General features: G+C 37.5%; 1 protein-coding gene across 5 annotated transcripts; it reads left to right on the forward strand.

Annotated features, from left to right (window-relative positions):
* The first annotated feature begins 11,604 nt into the window (after positions 1-11,604).
* On the forward strand, positions 11,605-19,245 carry zmp:0000000881 (uncharacterized). 5 transcript variants are annotated; one of them, XM_052143385.1, is made up of 6 exons: positions 11,605-11,694; positions 11,808-11,865; positions 14,141-14,286; positions 14,398-14,536; positions 17,704-17,811; positions 18,140-19,245. In XM_052143385.1, the coding sequence occupies exons 3-6, from the start codon at positions 14,141-14,143 to the stop codon at positions 18,857-18,859; spliced, it is 1,113 nt and encodes a 370-aa protein (XP_051999345.1). In that variant the 5' UTR covers positions 11,605-11,694; positions 11,808-11,865; the 3' UTR covers positions 18,860-19,245. The 5 variants fall into 5 exon arrangements, with proteins under 5 accessions (XP_051999345.1, XP_051999347.1, XP_051999346.1 ...); XM_052143386.1 differs by having other exon boundaries at positions 11,626-11,694; positions 14,101-14,286; XM_052143387.1 differs by lacking the exon at positions 11,808-11,865 and having other exon boundaries at positions 11,611-11,694; positions 14,101-14,286.
* The last annotated feature ends 2,754 nt before the right edge of the window (positions 19,246-21,999 follow it).

The raw sequence follows: 21,999 nt of genomic DNA on the forward strand, positions 1-21,999 counted from the left end.
AGTGAGATCACTGGTTGTAGCTAAAGGTGTGTGTGTGTGTGTGTGTGTGTGTGTGTGTGTGTGTGTGTGTGTGTGTGTGTGTGTGTGCATGTGTGGTAGGGTTAGGGGATAGCATCTATAGTCCGTACAGTATCAAAATCATTATGTCCATGGAGAGTCCTCATAAGGATAGCTGCACAAATGTGTGTGTGTGTTGTGGGTAGGGTCTGTGCTGGATTATGAGCTTAATTCATCCAGCTACCTCTCTCTGTTGACCTAGTCTGATCTCATAGAGGGGGAAAACCAATTAGTCTGATGAGATTCTTCAAACCGTCATCACGTGTTTCAGGTCTCCAAAAAGTGGTATGACTCTGCTCCACATAAATGCATCAATAATATTTACTTCCCTAATAAATACAATCTCTACAAATACTGTCCTACAGTCAGGTCTACAGATCTTCAAGCCAAAAAGCTTCATGAATCCATCTTAAGGGTACACATGCTTTACTTGATCTTTACACAAATCCACCAATGCTATCAATGCAGTAATTCCAGTGACAGCTAGGCAGTGCACAATGGTAATGTGCCCTTGATCAAAAACTGATTACAGCAAACTGACTAACACAAACAGAGTTTTGATTCTAGTGTTGCATGGCACAAAAACAAGCTACACTACAAGCAGTTAACTACACAGAATCTACTCTTTTTCATGAGGGCACAGACTACAATCCCATGAAGCTTTGCGAATGATGTCACTGAATAAAAAAGTGATGGGAATATATACAACTATTAATTTTAAGTTTTTGATTATTAATATAGAAACAATATAATTTATTTTATTGCAAAATATTCCGATATGTATAAATACATAAGTAATTTAAGGGTGAAGGGAGACCTACTCGATTACGTCATTCGCAGTGTGTCACGGGAGTGCACTGTCGCTCCGAGGCACGTTTCGCGGGTTTCGTTGGCCACGGTTTTGTGATTGGCAGATCATTCTCTGCTGTAACATGGGTAATGTAGTTGTTTGCCATGAATTCCACTATCAAACGTGATTTTTAAACAATTAAATTGAAATAACGCAGACAGATTGCTTCAAAAGAAGCATATACCATTGATGAACAACCTCAATAGCTCACCGTGGGTCTGTCATAACAAATGTATAATTTATCGTTGAAGTTATCTGGCAAACAGAGCTGCTAGTTCATTACTGTGAATTTAATCTACAACAAATGACAACACTAATTTGATCCGATGTAACCCATTTATGATAATATTATCTAACTGCCTTAATTCATAATTAATTATTAATATTAGGCTATAAAAAAGGATTGGCATAATTTCAGGAATTTCAAATGGGCTGATTAGGAAGTAGCACAGCAGAATTATTGTTAATAATATTAAGATTCAGTGCAGAGCATCTTGCGGTTCCTGAGGGTGGAGGCAGGTTTGGTTCACAGAGAGTATGAAAGTAAATGTGGGTCAGCAGTATTAAAGCAAACTGACAACAGAGCCAAGATAGAAACAGGTCAAATGTAACACTGCGGTCCTTGGGATGAATCTTTATAATTAATAGTATAAGATCCAGGTGCAGATCCTTGTTAAACTACATTTAACACAGCATCTCAAAAGCGGTCATTACTTTTTGTTAAACAACAAAAATGACTGTCAAGGTAGATGTTCTATGATCAAAAGAGTCTGTGTTTCTTTTTGAGTCATGGCCTTCTGCTGAAATTATGAAGAAAAAAAATGCACAGCGTCCTTGAATAGATGGATATGATTCAATGTATCCTTGAATTATTTCATCAATGCTGTTCATTTGTTCTTGAAAAGAAGAGACTATTTGGTGTATCTGCTGTCTGGGGAGATTATGAAATTTTAGATGACACTCTTTTCCTCTGACCTCTACTGTTACTCACTCATTAAATGATCTCACCAGCAGTGGAACGTGTCATTTATTATCATCACCATGACAACAAATGCTGATGTAATGACAGGAAGTCATTCAAAGGTTCACTTTCTCTCATATAGCATTTCAAGGATACAATTTTAAAATCTATCAACACCTTAACCCCAAACACCCTAATAACCTCCTAACCCTAGTACCCTAACAACCAGACAGAACACCCTAAAAAACACTCTAGCAAAGCTCTAGCAACCAGCAGATCAACCTTGCAAACATCACAGACTATTTAGCAGAGATGGGCCACTTCTATTAAAATGAAATGGGAGAAATTGCAATGTCCAACAGTCAACAGATGTAGAAAGGAAGTCACGCTTTATGGGCAAAAGAGCCAATCAGCTTTTAGATACAGACATTAACTTGAGAATGTGCATGAGCTATATGAGTCCAGAAATTTGCATTTTTTAATCTGAGGTAAAGAAGCACAATTTATGATACCAGTGTTGTAAGTTTTCTTTGTGTTTGTAAGTATCTGTTCTTTGATCATTATCATGACCAACCATTTTGGAGATTTTGGTCTTTCCCCATTTAAGTAGATAGGAGATGCACTCGCATGCCACTTGTTTACATAGAAAAATAGCTGCACGGGAGCATTCCAAAGATGGATGCCAAGTGGACTGACTTGCTAAAAAGACATTGCAAACATCCACAACACCATGGCAACAGCCTAGCAAGGCCTACATCCCTTCAAATCAAATATAGCTTGTCTAAATAATGTAGTCTATATTAATATCAGCCCCTATAAATATTCTTTATAGTAAATGTTTTTTCAAAGAAGAAAATTCAGGATGTAAATATCAACTAATGACATTTCACAGATAAACCTTAAAGTCAACATTAAATATACAGTGCATCCGGAAAGTATTCACAGTGCTTCACTTTTTCCACATTTTGTTATGTTACAGTCTTATTCCAAAGTATTCCAATACATTTGTGTATGATGCTACAAGCTTGGCACACCTATTTTTGGGCAGGTTCTCCCATTCCTCTTTGCAGGACCTCTCAAGCTTCATCGGGTTGGATGGGGAGCGTCAGTGCACAGCCATTTTCAGATCTCTCCAGAGATGTTCAATCGGGTTCAAGTCTGGGCTCTGGCTGGGCCACTCAAGGACATTCACAGAGTTGTCCCGTAGCCACTCATTTATTATCTTGGCTGTATGCTTAGGGTTGTTGTCCTGTTGGAAGATGAACCTTCGCCCCAGTCTGAGGTCAAGAGCGCTCTGGAGCAGGTTTTCATCAAGGATGTCTCTGTACATTGCTGCATTCATCTTTCCCTCGATCCTGACTAGTCTCCCAGTTCCTGCCGATGAAAAACATCCCCACAGCAAGATTCTGCCACCACCATGCTTCACAGTAGGGATGGTATTGACCAGGTGATGAGCGTTGCCTGGTTTCCTCCAGACATGACACTTGCCATTCAGGCCGAAGAGATCTTTGTTTCATCAGACCAGAGAATTTTGTTTCTCATGGTCTGAGAGTCCTTCAGGTGCCTTTTGGCAAACTCCTGATGGGCTGTCATGTGCCTTTTACTGAGGAGTGGCTTCTGTCTGGACACTCTACCATACATGCCTGATTGGTGGAGTGCTGCAGAGATGGTTGTTCTTCTGGAATGTTCTCCTCTCTCCATAGAGATATGCTGGAGCTCTGTCAGAGTGACCATCAGGTTCTTGGTCACTTCCCTGACTAAGGCCCTTCTCACCCGATCGCTCAGTTTGGCTGGGCAACCAGCTCTAAGAAGAGTCCTGGTGGTTCCAATCTTCCATTTACGGCTGATAAGAGGCCACTGTGCTCATTGGGACCTTCAATGCAGCAAAGATTTTTCTGTACCCTTCCCCAGATCTGTGCCTCAATACAATCTTGTCTCGGAGGTCTACAGACAATTCCTTGGACTTCATGGCTTGGTTTGTGCTCTAACATGCACTGTTAGGTTAGGTTAGGTTAGGTTAGGTTACTTTATTGGTACCCGTAGGTAAACTAGATTTACAGTCTGAGAGTCAGGACATCCTTACAACTTTGTTGACCACAACATAGCATGCAACATACAAAACATTAAAACATATGAAAACAGTGTTAACAGTGGAACCTTATATAGACAGTTGTGTGCCTTTCCAAATCACGTCCAATCAACTGAATTTACCACAGGTGGACTCCAATCAAGTTGTAGAAACATCTCAAGGATGATCAGAGGAAACAGGATGCACCTGAGCTCAATTTTGAGTTTATGTATATGTGATATTTTCGTTTTTTATTTTTAATAAATTTGCAAAGACGTCAAACAAACTTCTTTCACGTTGTCATTATGGGGTATTGTTTGTAGAATTTTGAGGAAAATAATGAATTTAATCACTTTTGGAATAAGGCTGTAACATAAAAATAATGGTGGAAAAAGTGAAGCACTGTGAATACTTTCCGGATGCACTGTATATTTAATGTTGACTTTAAGGTTTATCTGTGGAATGTCATTAGTTGACATTTACATCCTGAATTTTCTTCTTTGAAAAAACATATACTGGAAAGAATATTTATAGGGGCTGACATTTAATATAGACTACATTATTTAGACAAGCTATGTGATGCCAATCAAAAGGACTTTGAATAGCCAGGACATTTTCTCTGTGGGCTCACTTTCCTTTTCTGTCACTCACAGCTCATCCAAAATTTCTGAGGACACCTCATCATCTACAGCCTGACATTTTGCAGGCAGTGGTGACCTCTGACAAATGTAGTGGTGTTGTAGTTAAAGCACATAGCTTGTAACTGAAAGGTTGCATGTTTGATCCCTGTGAGATGTGAGCTATGCAGCCCCCACTGTGGCAAGGATCGTTCACCCAAAAAATGAACATTCTGTCATTATTTAACAACCCTTGTGTTATTCCAAACCCGTTTGTCTGTCTTTCTTTCTTTCTTCAATGGAGCACAAAAGGAGATGACTGAACATTAGTCAAAGAAACAGACCGAAAGTTTTATAAGAAGGCCTACTGTTTTGTTATTTTCTGTCAAACTTAAAACATTTTAACTATACAAAAGGGCTTTTGAAATAGACCAAATTAATGACTAAATAAAAGGAGCAATATTAAAGATAAGAAATGAACATTCTTTCATTGTTTACTCACCTCATGTCCTCCCTCGTAGTCATTTAATTTGTTTTCATCCTTGGAGATAAATGAGGAATAAGAGGATGATGGATGTAACTCTCAAGCTCAAAAAGCACATAAAGCACATAAAGCATCATAAAAGTAGTCCGTATGATCGTCAAGGCGGTAAATTTAAATTTGAGGAAGCACAAGCACCACCGCCCTTTTATCCTTGTTTTACTCAATGATGTATTTGCTTTCCTCGCGCCATATTAGAACTAAGGCGAATCCAAATACAATTTGCTCATAATTATATTGATAATAAAACAAGCCAAATGATAATTCTGTCATTATTTAAAAAAAAGTAATGGTTTCGAAATGGCAACTAGCCTACTACACACTTTTATTAACGTACCTGAAAACAAACACGCATTTAAGTGTTAACAGTGCCATCTGTTGGTTTTAATGCATGTGGCTTAACAAATGCTTGAGAACTGAATGGGATGGGAAAACCGAATTGTATTTATTTATTTGTATACTCCAGGAAAATTAAATCAAAATCCTAACATATTAATCAGCATATTAACAATTACAATCACCATAATAAAAATAATATAAATGCTAATAGGGAAAACAAAGAAAGATAATAATATAATATAAATATTTTGCCTAACATCTATGGAAAAATATCCAAATACACTTTGTGGGCCTTTTTTTTATTTACTATGTGTGTGTGTGTGTGTGTGTGTGTGTGTGTGTGTGTGTGTGTGTGTGTGTGTGTGTGTGTGTGTGTGTGTGTGTGTGTGTGTGTTAAACTTTATTGTTTGTTATGGGTCCATCCATCCAAAATAACCAACAGAGATAGAGCAAAGTTTTGTTTTTGATATTCCAGACAAATTCTGAATCCGAATGAGCTTTATTGCCAAGTGTTCTCACATACAAAAGGAATGTTTTGATAGGAGAAACATGTGCACACAGAACATTACAGTGAGACTCAGAATATAAAACAAGGAAAGAGTAAAAATAGACACACCATTCTGTTTTATGTCCTATTATTTGTATGTACATGTGCAATTGGTAATGTATGTACAAGGTAGGGTATGTACAGTTATTAAAATGTGAATTTGAGATGAGATATGTTTTAACATTACTGCACATAATGGCCTGAGGGTAAAAACTGTTCTTGTGCCTGGTTGTCCCGGTGCTGAGTGCTCTGTAGCACCAATCAGAAGGCAACAGTTCAAAAATGGAGAGGGCAGGGCGTGTTTGGTTCAGAGTGATTCTACCTGCACATTTCCTCACTCTGGAGACATACAGGTCTTGCAGGGTGGGCAGGAGGGCACCAATAATCCTCCCAGCAGTCCTGACTGTCCATTGTAGTGTCCTTCAATCTGATTTGGTGGCTGAACCAAACCAGACCTTTGTAGATGTACACAGGACAGACTCAATGACAGCCAAGTAGAAATGTGTCAGCAGCTCCTGTGGCAGGTTGAACTTCCTTAGCTGATGAAGGAATTACAAAGTACAACTCTGCTGAGCCTTCTTCACGATGGAGTCTATATGGGTGTCCCACTTCAAGTCCTGAGAGATGGCAGAGCCCAGGAGCCTGAATAACTCCACTGCTGCCACAGTGCGGTTCAGGATGGTGAGGGGGGTGGAGTGCGGGGATTTCTCCTGAAGTCAGTTTTGAGCGTGTTCAGCTCAACCTCTTGTCTGTATGCAGACTCATCACCATCGCAGATGAGGCAGATGACTGTGGTGTCGTCTGCAAACTTCAGGAGCTTGAGCCACAGCCGCCCCATCAGTCATGATGGTATTTAAGGCTGAACTGAAGTCCACAAATAGGATCCTTCCATAAGTCACAGGCCTGTCGAGGTGTTGGAGGATATAATGCAGTCCCACAAAAGGTATTAAAATCAAAAAGACTAAAGACTAAAAAGATTAAAAGAGAATTACAGGTAATAAAAAACATCTGGTGATAGTAATACCAAAAGTCAAATTTAAAAACCAACAAAAAAATATCAGAGGGTGAATTAAAAGCAAAGCCATAAAAATAAGTTTATGTAAAATAAAATAATGTTTATCAACAGAGTTTTCTTGTCTAAGCAGGCTTGTAGTTCCAGCTCTGCTTCGTTGGTCTTCTCTTTACAGTCCTTACTACAGCCTTAGCTCATTTTAGTTTCTGCTTGTAGATCGAGAGATAGTATCCAGTGTCTCTGGTGGGGCATGTTATGTGTTGTTTGTATTTTGTCAGTTCACGTGTGGTTAGCTTTATTAAAATCTCTCAGAATAATAAGGGAGTCCGGGTGTTGTTGCTCCATGTCTGTGATGTGACCAGCCATCTGTTGCAACGCTGCGTTCACAAATGCTTGTGGCGGGATATAAACACTCACCAGAAAAACGAGGAAACTCCCGCTGTGAGTAGCAAGGCTTACAGTTTACAGTATGCTGTATATATATAAAACAGTATATAATACAATGCTGTTACATCTGTACACCAACTTTCATTGATGTAAAAGCATGTTCCACTGCCTCTCGTTTTCCACGATGATTCCGCAATGCAATCCGCTCAGAACAGCTGGAAGCCTGGCAGGGTGAACTGCATGTCCAATATAAACCTTTTTGTAATAGCTTTTTGTTGAAGGACATAGACAATACCAGCATCATTCAATAGAGGACAGTGTGCAACTTTCACAACCTTTTATTTTAACAGTCATCTCTACAATTCTGGAAGATATGGTTTCAGTAGTGACTGCTCATGTAGCATTTTTATTACATATGAGTGTTGCAGTAAGGGTTGAACGGGAATGACAGTTTCCCACAATTCCTCATTTATATAGATTACATATGGTGTAGAACATTCTTTGATGCTAATTGGAGTGACCATAAATAAACTTTAGTAATGTAGTTATTCAGCATACTGAATGCCCCTGGCTGGTCAGCAACAGCCCATAGCAATCATCCGATCACCAACAAATTATGTTTGGTACCGATACCAATGTCAGGGGAGAGGCTACATCCCATCCCATTAGGAAGCTACAGTTACAGGCCCCTTTCTACGTCTAGGAGCTAGAAAGGGTAACAAAAAAAAAAGTGACGAGAGAGACATCAGTCTCCAGTTCAGGCTCAAATGCACAGCGACACCAGATTTAAGTATGAAAAATGTAACAACTTTTATTTAACAAATTGTGGGATATAAACAACGCTTCAGGAGGGAAAACGGTCAAAATAATAAGACATTCTTTCTAGAGGGTTTTGGAAACACCTTACCCATTTTCAAAATAAGACACAAATGCTTCCCTTACTCCCCCTCTATTAAAAAACAATAGAAAACAAGGGTTCTCAAAAAAAAAAAAAAAAAAAAGCATTCACCTCCCTATGGATGATCCCACAAAAAAGGTATTTAGCAATAAATTATGCAAAACAACATAACAGGAAAAACCCAGGGCACACAGTGTTGTACTATATACACACACCCACACACACACACACACACACACACACACACACACTATATATAAAATAAGCTATGTGTAACTACCATAAACAGTTTCTCGCAGAGGAATAATCTCAGTCTCTCTCCTTGTCTGGAGATCACTGGGTTCTTTTATACCCCACAAGTCACCCCTTGACCTGGAATATGGATCAGGTGACATTCATGATCCTGTCAAGTGGATAGAAGGAGGAGCAACAGAGAAGCACAGAACACAGGCTGAAACAAGCACCATATCTCACACAACAGCACCAAATAAAAGAATAAACACATACGTCCACATGGACGTAACAACCATGTAATTTAAACAAGACAGTGCCAAAGTACATGTACTCTGTGTCAAATTCTGGTTAAACATTTGTGGAAAGCAAACTTTAAACATGATTTTCCATACAGGAAGCTGGCAAGACAGAAACAGGCATGATGTTGTAAATACAGATGTATATTATACTTAACTGTTGCCCAGCTATGAGTTAAAAGCAATATTGTATAGAGAGTAATGTGTATGAAAGACCTACAGTAATGAGTGAAACATTACTATTACATACAGGTGTTGTATTGTATATAGTAAATAATTATTGTTTTTGAAAAGTCTATATTTTTTGTGAAAGTGGGGTGTTATGAAAACTGAAAATACACTATGTAGGTTTGTGTTAACAAAGGTAGACCATTAAACTGAGGTGTGATAGCCTGCCTGTATTCCACTATAGTAGCAAAACACAAGTTGCTCCCAGCCAACTAAATTCAAACTGTGATGTAAATGTCAGTTAAATACAGTGACATGATCATACAGCAATATATTTAACTCCCTAGTAAGTACCTACAGATTTGGGTCAAGCTTTGCTCTACTGTGATGGTGCAAATAACATCACAACAAATGTTCTAGTCCATTTTAATCAAGTTAATGAAAAAGCACATATTTATTTATCTGCCACAACTTATAAAAGTGTATATGATTACATGTAGAAATTCACATTGTAATGTCATTAATGTAGTTATTAATGTAGTACAAATGTATTACAGTTTATCTGTACATTAATATGTTTATTATATTATAAAATAATAATCGTCCCTATAAGTGAAGCACCGAAAAATGACAAACTTCTCCGTTCACATAGGGGAAAACACAAAAGGTGGTTATAGGACGTCTTTCTCCTCTTTTGGATTAGTAAACTATGGGCCGCAAATTTTCGAAAATTCATAGAGGCTAATAATTTATTGCGCTTGCAAATTTCCTATGGATAATGCACAAACACGAGTTCTATAATTGTATCCAATTGTATCTGCTGATTTGGAATAAAACGTCCAATAATTACTTACCCATATAAATTGGTTTACAGATGTTTAAAGTACATTTATTAAAAGTACAATAGTAAGAGTAAATAAATGGTAAAGAAAATGCACGATAAATGTAAAGGAAAAAAGTCTCGTTTTGTAAGATTTCATATTGCTGAAGTGTTACACTCTCCAAGTATATTCTGCTTATTTAGGATTATTATAGGGCCAGTGGTAGCTCAGCAGTTAAGGCTCTGGGTTACTGACCGAAAGGTCGGGGATTCAAGCCCCAGCACTGTCAAGATACCACTGTTGGGCCCTTGAGCCTATCTGCTCCAGGGGCGCTGTTTCATGGCTGACCCTCTGCTCTGACCCCTGCTTAGTTGGGATATGCAAAAACAACTGCATTTCATTGGCTCTGTACCTGTACTCTGCACAATGACAATAAAGTTGAATCTTAATTATTTATTAAACTTTTTATATAAATGAAAAGATTGAAAGAACATTGATAGAGCTTGAGTAGAGTGATAACTGGGCACAGATGTTGCTATATGGTGCAGAGAAACAGAGGAGGTTTCTTTCCAAGTGAATTGGGAGGTAACTCATCTGGCCATCCTAATTGCAGTCACACTATAGGACTGCAATGCTAAGTTTCTGGCACTGCCAGAACTTCGTCGGAGGCTAAAGATCATTGCAAAGGCTATTAATCGGCTGTCAGTATCACAATGAACATTGTAAGATTGCCGATTTTGCCCTATAATGACAGAAATCCTTTAGGATTCCTGAAATGTATCTCAGAAGGCAGAATCGTGGCCAAAATCGTATAGTGTGCACCAGGCTTTACTTAGCTCTATCGGACAAGAGGAACTCTTCCAGGGTTGTACATTGTTTTGGCTTTTTTTAGGCCAGTGCTAATAATATCAAGTGAAAATAATTCAAACATGTTTTTGGAATATTATTAGCTTTTCCACATTTTACAGTAGGCCTAACACTATTTTGGAAAGTATTTGCTAAGCCGTTTAAGAGTTATCGACCGTGTACATTTACATTTGCGCATTTGGCAGACGCTTTTATCCAAAGCGACTTACAGAGCCCTTATTACTGGCCCCAGAGCAACCTGGAGTTAAGTGCCTTGCTCAAGGACACAATGGTGGTGGCTGTGGAGATCGAACCAGTGACCTTCTGATTACCAGTTTACCAGTAATGTGCTTTAGACCACTACACCACCACCACTCCATATCACTTATATCTGTGTATTATTAAGTGTATCACTTAATGTGTCTGGAATATCAAAAACAAAACATAAATCACATAAAAAGTTACATTTGCAATCACTGATGATTTCAGTCTAGTCCAAATGCCCCTTAAACAGAGCAATGCACAGAAATGAAAGGCTTCTTTGAGGGCTAATCTGTTCTTGTACAACTCTAAATCTGTCCAGTTCTGATTTGACAGAAACGTTATTTCACTTCAGACGTCACCGCTTTTAGTCTGGATTGGTAATCTGGCATATCGGGCATTTTCCTGATGGGCCGACGCCGTTTGAGGCCGATCAGGGGCGGACTGGTCATAGGGAGAACCGGGACACAGCTGAAATGAGCCGATGCGTTATGCAGAACGGGCCACAAAACGGCCCCGCTCATCAACTTTTAAACCAGTGGTTGTTTAGTGTCTTTATTTAGACACTCACACATTGTAATAACGTTTTTAATGAAGTATCAACTTTTCACCTTGTGTTAACGAGCAACACATTTTCTCTCTTCTCTGACTGATTATGCCATCTACAGATGTCCTTTCAGTGTTGAAAAACAAGGGTGTGGTTTAAAGGGAAGGTAATTAGGTAGACATCCTCTGTTCCTGCTTTATTTGAAGAGATTCGCTGCCTTCTGACACCTAAACTGCTGACACGGGTATGAACATTCAAATTTAGTCAATCAGGCATGTTTTGTGTTTTGTTATGCGTCAATACCAATGTCAGTAATGATAGTGCTGTGTTTCATAGTATTTGTTTTGGTTTAAACAGCTACAACTATCGAGGAATCACTGCTATTGTCTGTGTAATTTCAACAGACTGCCATAAGGTATTTGTGAGGACTTGATAATCATGGTTAACACTGAGAATGTGGGTGGACATATATAATATATATATATATATATGAAACTTTTTTTTTCCTGCGGGAAAATGTCTTGATTTTATTAGGTGGGGGTTATGAAATAGTTACGATTTCTCTTGCAATCCAGATCCAGTTTGACAACATTTTTGTTCAGCATGTACAGGCTTAATAGAAACAAGTTTTGCCAAAGGCTTCAAGGGAGCACTAACTCTGTTGAACGACATCTGATAATGAGTCTTACAACAACCCGCATTACATTCTACTGTACGGGCTGTAATTTCATTTTCTATACAAGTCAGTAACACATTTGACATTCATTCATGCATTTTAAAACTAAATATTGTGAGATTTTTGGACAAACTCAAACTTTTTTTTTACTTGGAAATAACACATATTTAACCAAACCATATATATTTATATATATATATATATATATATATATATATATATATATATATATATATATATATATATATATATATACACACATATACTACCGTTCAAAAGTTTGGGGTCACTTAAATTAAATGTTTCTCATTATCTTAAAAAACCTTTTGATTTGAAGGCGTATGCTTAAAAGTTTGAATGAGTTTTGTAGACCAAAAATATAATTGTGCCAACATAATATTTAATTTAATTACAAAACTACAATTTTATAAAAATAAAAAAAAGGTTTTGAAATGGATGACGGACTAAATAATTAAGAAAAGCAGCTAATAAGTGCCCAGTATTGATGGAAACTCCTTCAGAACTGTTTAAAAAGCATCCCAGGGTGGTACCTGGTATTCTATGCAAAGGGAAGCTACTTTGAATATGCTAAAATATTACATAGTTTTTACTTATTTTGGATTTTATTTTTAAACAACACAATTCCCATAGTTCAATTTCTGTTCTTCCGTAGTTTTGATGACTTTGAATGTGAAAAATAATAATAATAAAGAATGAGTAAGTGACCCTAAATATAGGGTCTGTATATATATATATAGAGAGAGAGAGATAGATATGATATGATTTGGTTATATATGTGATATTTCTTAGTATAAAAAAAGGTTTGTCCAAAAATCTCACAATATTTAGTTTTAAAATGCATGAATGTATGTCAAATGTGTTACTGACTTGTATAGAAAATGAAATAACAGCCTCATTATCTCATGTTGTTCAACAGAGTTAGTGCTCTTGTTTCTATTAAGAATTATTTATATTCTATTATTTTTCTATTTTATATATATATATATATATATATATATATATATATATATATATATATATATATATATATATGTGTTGTTTTAATTTTGTCAAAAAATCGAACAAAAATGTCAATATGTTTTGTTACAATATTTCGATCTTTTAATGCATGAATTTATGTCAAATGTGTGATCATATATATATATATATATATATATATATATATATATATATATATATATATATATATATATATATATATATATATATGGTACAGTGGAGCTAAAGGCACACCTTAAGGGAAAGGTTGCAAAGGTTGCTATTTATTGCAAATGGATTTAGCACCCAAATTTGTGTGAAAAGAAATAATAACGGAAGTTTGTTTTGATTAAAATTATTTTTTCTTTAAAAAACAAAAAGGGACACGAGAGGTGGCCACACTTGGGGTAAAAGGCTCCCACATATGGGGTAAAAAGCCTCCAGGGGGTTTCATTTAAAATGTATCCATTTGGGCAAATAATTCTGAGACAGCAAGATGCTTTTCTGAGTAAAGAATTAAGATAATACATATTCAAAACTACTACTTCAGAAAAGGGTTAAACATTTCCTGTTCATTTCAATCACATTTTGCAGTTTATTCTATAAACAAATGAATCTCCATTGTGATTGGATTAATCAATGTGAGCCCACTTTGAACATTTTTCCTAACAAATCTATTCACCCCACTTTATAAAAACAATGTATTTTATAGGGGCCTGCCTTTAGCCCCTGTAACAGGGGGCTTTTATTTATTTTTTTACCCCAAATACCATCCTTTCACGTAACTTTTGAACTAATAGAAGCAAATTCACGATCAATAATTTCTGGAAAGCAAGTCTCAGATATATTGACAGTAGACAAGAGTTGAAAGACTGAAAAGATTTGAGTTTTGAGCAGGAGTGGTACTAAGATGTGATCTTTTGTGGGGGCATTTTGATGTTTAAGGTAGACAACTATTGATCTCGTTTTGGACAGGTGTCTCACATTGATGTACCTCTTCTGATAATAAAACTAGATGGCATACTCTACACAAACACTGGCTGCAGGATGCTTTGGGAAAATATATAAGGAGAAGTATGGAGATGCATGGGCTGCTTTGAAGAGAGTCCCTCAAGGCAACATCAGCAGACAACAGCTGGAAAGAGAATGCAGTGTATATCAGTATGTATATACAGTATCTATAAATATAGATAACATTTCTTAGTTCATTAAAGTTTATTTTTACATACTGAGCTTGATGTATAACCATGAGAACCTATTTGTAAACACCAGCAATGTTCGGCATCCTAACGTGGTGAAACTTCTTGGAGATCCGTGGCTAAAGGACTCCAAGTGGCACATTCCTTTGGAATTCATCTTTGGCGAAGACCTTGAGACCACCATCTTTAAATCACAACTTTCTAAAATACAGGTAATGGTGTATGGACAGTCCAATGTGAAAATCTTGTCATTATTTACCCACATTTCATGTTGTTCCAAACCCTTATGTCTTTCTCTCCTCCGTGGAACATAATGTAGAAACACTTGTTTTCAAATTCAAACCTGCACACCAGGATTGATGTCAAGTATGTGGCAGAGGGGAAGCTTTTCAGAGGGGCAGTGAATAAAGATGTCAATTTTGGTTATTGTAAGATTTGGAATATAGCCCACAAACCATATGGACTACTTTTATGGTGCTTTTATGGTCATTTGTCACTCAAAAAATAAGTAATTTCCCTTAATTAAATTGTAGAAAGTTTTTACAAGTAATGTAATGTCTTTCATTCATATTAAGCCAGTTACATTTAATTGGATTTAGTCAAATGAATGTACTATAGTAGTTTCAACTCAACTTAATTAGATTCATCAAACTCAATTTACCTTGTTAATTTGATTAAATGTATTGGTCCAACTCAATCAATCTGATTAATTATTTGAATATACCAAGTGAGCAAGTGCAAGGACAGTAAAATGTTAAAATTGACACACTGTCAATTTCTAAACAACCACTTATAGAGCTAAGCAGCACTATAAGTATTAGTTGAAACAAAAGAAAGTCCATCATTAACCTAAGCATAAAAGCCATTCTTCACCACGATGGTAACCCCCAAAACGCCATCATAACAGACACTCTTTTTAAATGCCAATATATCAGAACCATAAACATTAGCAAATCTCATCCTATAACAACACAGGGTCTAACTCACCCCTGTGTTGTTATAACCCTATATGACTTTCTTTTTCTTTAATTAAACTGTAATACAATTTAATACTGTCATACAGTGGCAGTTTATGGTGACTACCTCTTCAAGCTTCAAAAGAATGCAAAAGTATAATTCAGAAGTCTAATAAATGATTCCTTGAGACTCGTGATTGTTATGAAAGCATACGATAAGATTTGGTGTGAAACAAACTGAAATCTAATGTATTATTTAGTAAAAATGTTCACTTATTGTTGATCACCTGTAGGAGTTCATGATAGGGCACGAGAGCAAAAGTTCACGCAGCCCCAACTTGCGACATGGGACGTTCATGCAAAAACTCATGTTATTTACCTAAAAACAGGTCTGCTACAGTGATAGCGACAGACGAACTGAAGACAGCTTCACAAAAACCATAGATCAGAACTTACTAAAGATGTCTGAAAAGTTTGTAGTCAAAGAATTTATGCATTTCTATGGCTAGTACTCGGAAATCAAACAGAAACATAGAGGAGGCTACAGGCAGCCACAGTGTCCTAACCTGACGGCAAACGACACTTGATAAAAGGCATCTTTTCTGTTTCAATCAGAGTTTTTGTGCTAACAACGATGTTAAACCGAGGTTCTGACTTTCTGTGGTCATTAAAAATCCCAGGGCACTTCTCGTAAAAGAGTAGGGATGTAACCCACCTGGCCAAATTCCCCTCACTGGCCCTTCTTAATCATGGAAAACGGTCTGCACTTATATAGCGCCTTTTTAACCTTAACGGTATTCAAAGCGCTTTACACTGTGACACATTCACCCATTCATACACACATTCATAAACCAATGACAGCAGAGCTGCCATGCAAGGCGCTAACCTACCATTGGGAGCAACTTGGGGTTCAGTGTCTTTCCCAAGGACACTTCGGCATGTCATGTGGGCCTGCGATTAGTGGCCGACCCGCTCTACCAACTGAGCCACAGCCGCCCCAATCATGGCCTCCAATTACTCTCTTTTATTAATTGGCTCTATAACCCTACTCTCTCCTCTCCACCAATAACTATTGTGTGGTGAGCATACTGGCACACTATGGATGCCATTGCATCATTTATGTGGATGCTGCACACTGGTGGTGGTTTGAGGAGAGTCCCCTGTTCACTGTGTAAAGCGCTTTCAGTGTAGTGTCTGAAAAAGCACTATATAAATGTAACATTTATTCATCCATTCATTCAATTATTCATTCATTCAACAAGCCGTGATGAGTGATGGTACATTCTATCGATCGCTTGTTTTCTATTATCGGTATTGTGCCAGGTAACTCCATCTGATGTAAACAGGCACCAGTCCAAAAACGTCCTCATAACAGTATATTAAAGCCAGCATCTCATGAGATTGTTAAAAACGACTTGATTTTTGCTGAGAATATTACACCTTCCAAATGTTTTTGCAGAGGTCTCATTCCCTTCAGGTCTGTCACAAATACTCACCGGCTCAGAATGGAGAAGAGGTGACAGACATTGCCGCCTACTCCATCAATTTTTTCTTTGATTGAGGACTCCGGTTAAAAACATAAATAAGGCTGGGCATAGAAATGCATCTATTCTTCGACTACAAACTCTTCAGATATGTTTAGTAAGTTCTGATCTCTGGTTTTTGTGCAGCTGTGTGGTGTTCTGTTGTCACTATCGCTGTGGTGGACCTGTTTTTAGATCAACAAAACAAGTTTTAGCATGAACGCCCCATCACAGTGGCTGCCCTGTCATGACTGCGCACAGGAGATCAACTGTGTAAATAATACAATAGATTTCGGTTTGTTTCTCACCAAACCCTATTGCATACTTTCATAACAATCATGAGTCTAATGGAATAATTGATTAGACTTCTGAATTATACTTTTGTATTCTTTTTATGTTGTTTGACATCAAAGAGCAGAAATCTCCCTTTGTTTTAAGAAAAAGAAAGAAAGTCATTTAGGGTTATAACAGCACAAGGGTGAGTAAACAATTTCATTTTTGAGTGAACTTATCAATTGTTCTCCATTTCCAGTCCCATGCAAAGCATCCCCTTTCCAGTTTCATCAATGCTACATTAACACCACAACAAGTATTCATGTAGTCTCAACTAAAAACATTTCCATTTAACAATTTTAAATGGATAGAAGACAATAAAATCAAGTTGAGAAAAAATGGTCTTGAATTGTGTTGTTTTAGTTCATTCTAATTAAGTAAACTGAATAAGCAGCAAAAATCCTTCTTTTGAGTATTGGCGCTCAATAGCTGTGTTAAAAGAAAGCCGTATTGATTTGGAACACCATGAGGGTGAGTAAATTACCTTCACTCTTGACTTTCAGAAATGTTATGCATTGATGGAGCTAAAATGCAACTAAACAATGATGCCTTTCGGTGTATCTTTAGCTGACTTCAGCAGTGAAAGCCACAATTATCACTGGCATGTGTGAAGGTTTGCTCCATCTCCATATTAAAGACGTCGTCCACCAAGACCTCAAACCTGATAACATCATGGTGAGTCAGACACAAATGAAAATGAAACAAGTTTTCCCCTACCTTTGTCCCCTTTATGACAAATAAAAATAGAAACAAATGTTGGCAAATTGTTGGTAAATACAATTTATGTGGATCACATAGCTCAGATAAGTTGATCTTGAAAGAATTTAATGAGGAAGGTTTGATATCTTATTTAAATCTTTTGGAGACTTTGATATCTTGGTTTATCTTCTGAAATTTCAGTTGTTCTCAAGGAGAAACCACTAAGTTTGTATTTGGGATTTTTCTTTCTAATGGGTGGCCATGAATGAAGAAAACAAGTCTTACTTCTCTCATCCCATTTAAGGTTGAGCATAAAACCCATCGTGCTGTGATCATTGATTTGGGGCTGGCAAAATTCTCCAGAAATGGATTATCCTCTGCAGCAAACATGGGAAATGAGGCTTACTCAGCTCCAGAGATCCTGCAGATGGAAGGAGTTCGTGACAAGCGTTCAGACGTTTGGGCAATGGGGAAAATCATAGCTGAACTCTGTGCCAGGGTCAGGTTACCAACCCAATCTGTATCGGCCATCAAAATTCGAGAAACTCTAAAAGACCAGCCATACTGTAGTCCTGTGTGCAAGATGGTTGAGGTCAATGTAAACTACAGATCTACTATGGCTGCAGTCATCTCAGACATTAGGAGAGCTGGTTCACTTTCACAAGGGGACGTGAGGCCAAGAGACAACACAGTGACACATACAAATGAAATAAGAGGAAATCAAAAGTGGTGTCCACAAGTGCCCGCTCTTCCAAAGATGGAGGTAAAGAAACCTCAGATGGTAAATTATCGGCAGGATCCACCTCGTCAGAGAGAGGCGGTGAAGGCTGTAGTCCCATTAAAACGTGACGCCTTGAGCAATCACATGTCCCTGATGTCATTTCCATGCCCCCTTCCAGAGTCCGGAAAAGTGACTCAGGAACGCTACAATGAGGAGAAAGGAGCTCTAGAATATAAAGAGATCATAACAAAGGATGGAAGAATTATTAAGTATGAGAAAGTGGAAATAACCAAAAATTCTTAAAGATGAGAGAGAATATACTTTGCCTTCTGACAATAAATATATAAACAATTTGCTTATTGCAAGATCTCAAAAATGTTAAAATAGGTACAGGTTCTTTTTGGCGTACAGCATAATTTATTCTGTCCTGTGCAGGATAAATGATAAATTATTACTCTGCAGATTAATTTGTTCTACCATAAATTGTCAATATTCTGTACTTTTACTTTGGTGCTATATGGCTGGTAACAATATCAAACAGCATCAATCATTGTTTTTATTTGAGTATTTTGGCATTGCTGATATGCTACGTATGTCTATTAAACAATAATTTAGTCTCTTTTGCCATTCATGTAATATATCATTCAATAAAATAAAAGTCAGTAACATGTCAAGATTTATAATTAGAAATACATATACCTGCTTCCTTCATTCATTCATTCATTCTTATAATTATTTTATTGTTGAAGCTTTTTCAGTTTTGTAATTTGGTTTTAACTGGTATCCTAAGTGGGACACTACTGTTTGCCAAAGATTATGCATGGCCTATTTGCTCAAAATTGTTTTTAATCAATGTTAATGTTAGTAATATTTCATTCATGGTTCTCAGCAGGAAACCGATGGAGTGCGTACTCCAGGTAGGGGAGGAGGTATTGCCCCAAGTGAAGGAGTTCAAGTACCTCGGGTCTTGTTCACGAGTGAGGGACAATGGAGCGGAGGTTGGCCGGAGAATCGGGCAGCGGGGCGGTATTGCACTCGCTCTATCGCACCGTTAGTCACTGAAAAGAGAGCTGAGCCGAAAGGCAAAGCTCTCGATCTACCGGTCAATTTTTGTTCCTACCCTCACCTATGGTCATGAAGGCTGGGTCATGACCGAAAGAACTAGGTCACGCAGTACAAGCGGCCGAAATGGGCTTCCTCAGAAGGGTGGCGGGCTTCTCCCTTAGAGATAGGGTGAGGAGCTCAGTCATCCGTGAGGAGCTCGGAGTAGAGTCGCTGCTCATTTAGCGCCAAAAGGAGTCAGTTGAGGTGGTTTGGGCATCTGGTAAGGATGCCCCTGGCCGCCTCCCTAGGGAGGTGTTTCAGGCACGTCCAGCTGGGAGGAGGCCTCGGGGAAGACCCAGGACTAGGTGGAGAGATTACATCTCCACACTGGCCTGGGAACGCCTCGGGGTCCCCCAGTCAGAGCTGGTTAATGTGGCTCGGGATAGGGAAGTTTGGGGCCCCCTGCTGGAGCAGCTGCCCCCGCGACCCGACTTCGGATAAGCGGTTGAAGATGGATGGATGGATGGATGGATGGATATTTCATTCAAGTCAACTTTTCACTTATTATATGAGTGACTCCCTAATGAGTCATTATAAGGGAATGTATGACTTGTGTGCAACAATGAACAAGGAGGAAATCGACACATTATTTTGATTTAGTTGAGCAAAAACAACAAAAGATTTTCTGTGAAAAGTGTTTTAGAAAGTAATTTAAAAGTAATGGAATTACTCTTTAATTAAATACCAGTAAAGTAATCTGATTACAATTGTATGGCCTAGAAGTAATTAGAAATTTTGTTGGATTCCTTTATTGAGTAACTTACCCAACACTGCCTGGGGGCCACAAACCAGGTGGCGTTCTCCATCTGGGGCCAGTTGAACAAACTGTGTTTACAGCAATGGATTTTCAGTATATACAGTATTGCCACAGTTATAGTTTACAGTTTTGCAGTACAGACCATCTCTTCCTTTACATGTTTAAGAACAAATAAAGCACACAAGGTACAGTAAAAGTGGCTGTAATAAAACTAGCATTACTATTGAAAAGAAAACGGCTAAATCCAGCCTAATTCTTCCAGCCTGCTCAGGTGCGCCAGTTAGGATAGATTTTAAGAGAGGTTTTGGGCACTTATCAGCTGGTCAGGCTGGGAGACTATCTTAAACCAGCTTAGGCTTGTCTAAGATGGTTTTATTTTAGCAGGGATGCCAAACAGAAATAGGTTATACTGTATATAAACTACTATTAACTGTTGATGCTGCTGTCATTTTGTTTTTTACAACATGACATCTGTTCGGTCGCAACAGAAAAGCGCTGTGAGACAGAAGTAGAAATATACAAACATTTATTTTGACAGATTAAGTAAAATGTGGGGTTAAGATTCAGTAGCATACCAGACCAAAATAAGAAGCAAAAACCCAAGTTCCCCTTCTTCTTACTAACCTGATCAAACAATAAGTGAAAGAAAAGACAATTAATCTATCCTAACTCCCTAACCAAATTACACAGGCAAAATATATGCAATAAACAAAAATGACATTAAACTCCCTACTTCCCACTTCGAAAACTTCGAAACACCTACAAATATTTACAAACAGTTCTTAAATTAACAAAGTCCAAATGAGTATACAAAAAAATCACAACTATTACGGGCAAAAGGTCAAACACAGAAAAACACAATTTATCAGATCAAGAAGGCCAACAAAACAAACAGGATCTATCAGATCAAGAAGGCCAACCCAGGTGGTGATAAAGTTTTTAAAGGCTCAAAGATCCATCTGGACCAATCAGCAGTCATAATTTTTTGTGTAGGAGACAATCAGGAAGCTGCACACCTACACTCAAACACAGATAGAAAACTCAGAAACATTGCACATACAAAATACCACAAGATCAAAACGTCAAAACGATCAATTCGAAGTTTACAACTTGTTATTACGAGTTTGACATAGACATGAACATGACATGAATGGAAACTTAGGCCCCTGGTTTATGGTCACAAAGCCTTTGTCATTACACTTCAAAAATGTTTTTAATTCATATTTTGTTTTTAAAGAATGCAGACTCTTGAAATATCATAACAAATGAAAATATGCAAAGGTAAATAAATGAAACCAATAGACAGTAATCTGCTATTGTGGGACTTTTTTCCACAGTAACTTTGTGGGATAAATGTAAACATGGTGAAATGTGTTAATCAGAGCAGAGAGCTTCAGTGTTATTATTGGCTGAACGCATCATTAATTTAGAAAAAATAAATAGGTCCAGTGTCCCATGACTTTTCTTTAAAGCATTACTCACACACAATCTATACTTTTCGAGACCTATTATAGACCTAAATGTTAGATAAACTACAATCTAACATTTATTCAAATATGAAAAGTAGCTTGTTTTAAAATTC

This window comes from Xyrauchen texanus, chromosome 15 (genome assembly GCF_025860055.1).
Source record: "Xyrauchen texanus isolate HMW12.3.18 chromosome 15, RBS_HiC_50CHRs, whole genome shotgun sequence".
Taxonomy (NCBI): domain Eukaryota; kingdom Metazoa; phylum Chordata; class Actinopteri; order Cypriniformes; family Catostomidae; genus Xyrauchen; species Xyrauchen texanus.

Excerpts from the sequence above, each read along its gene's own strand:
- zmp:0000000881 (XM_052143385.1), top strand. The coding sequence starts at position 14,141 with ATGGCATACTCTACACAAACACTGGCTGCAGGATGCTTTGGGAAAATA. Across the intron at positions 14,287-14,397 it reads AGAGAATGCAGTGTATATCA|CAATGTTCGGCATCCTAACG; the intron begins GTATGTATATAC and ends TGTAAACACCAG. Across the intron at positions 17,812-18,139 it reads TCAAACCTGATAACATCATG|GTTGAGCATAAAACCCATCG; the intron begins GTGAGTCAGACA and ends ATCCCATTTAAG.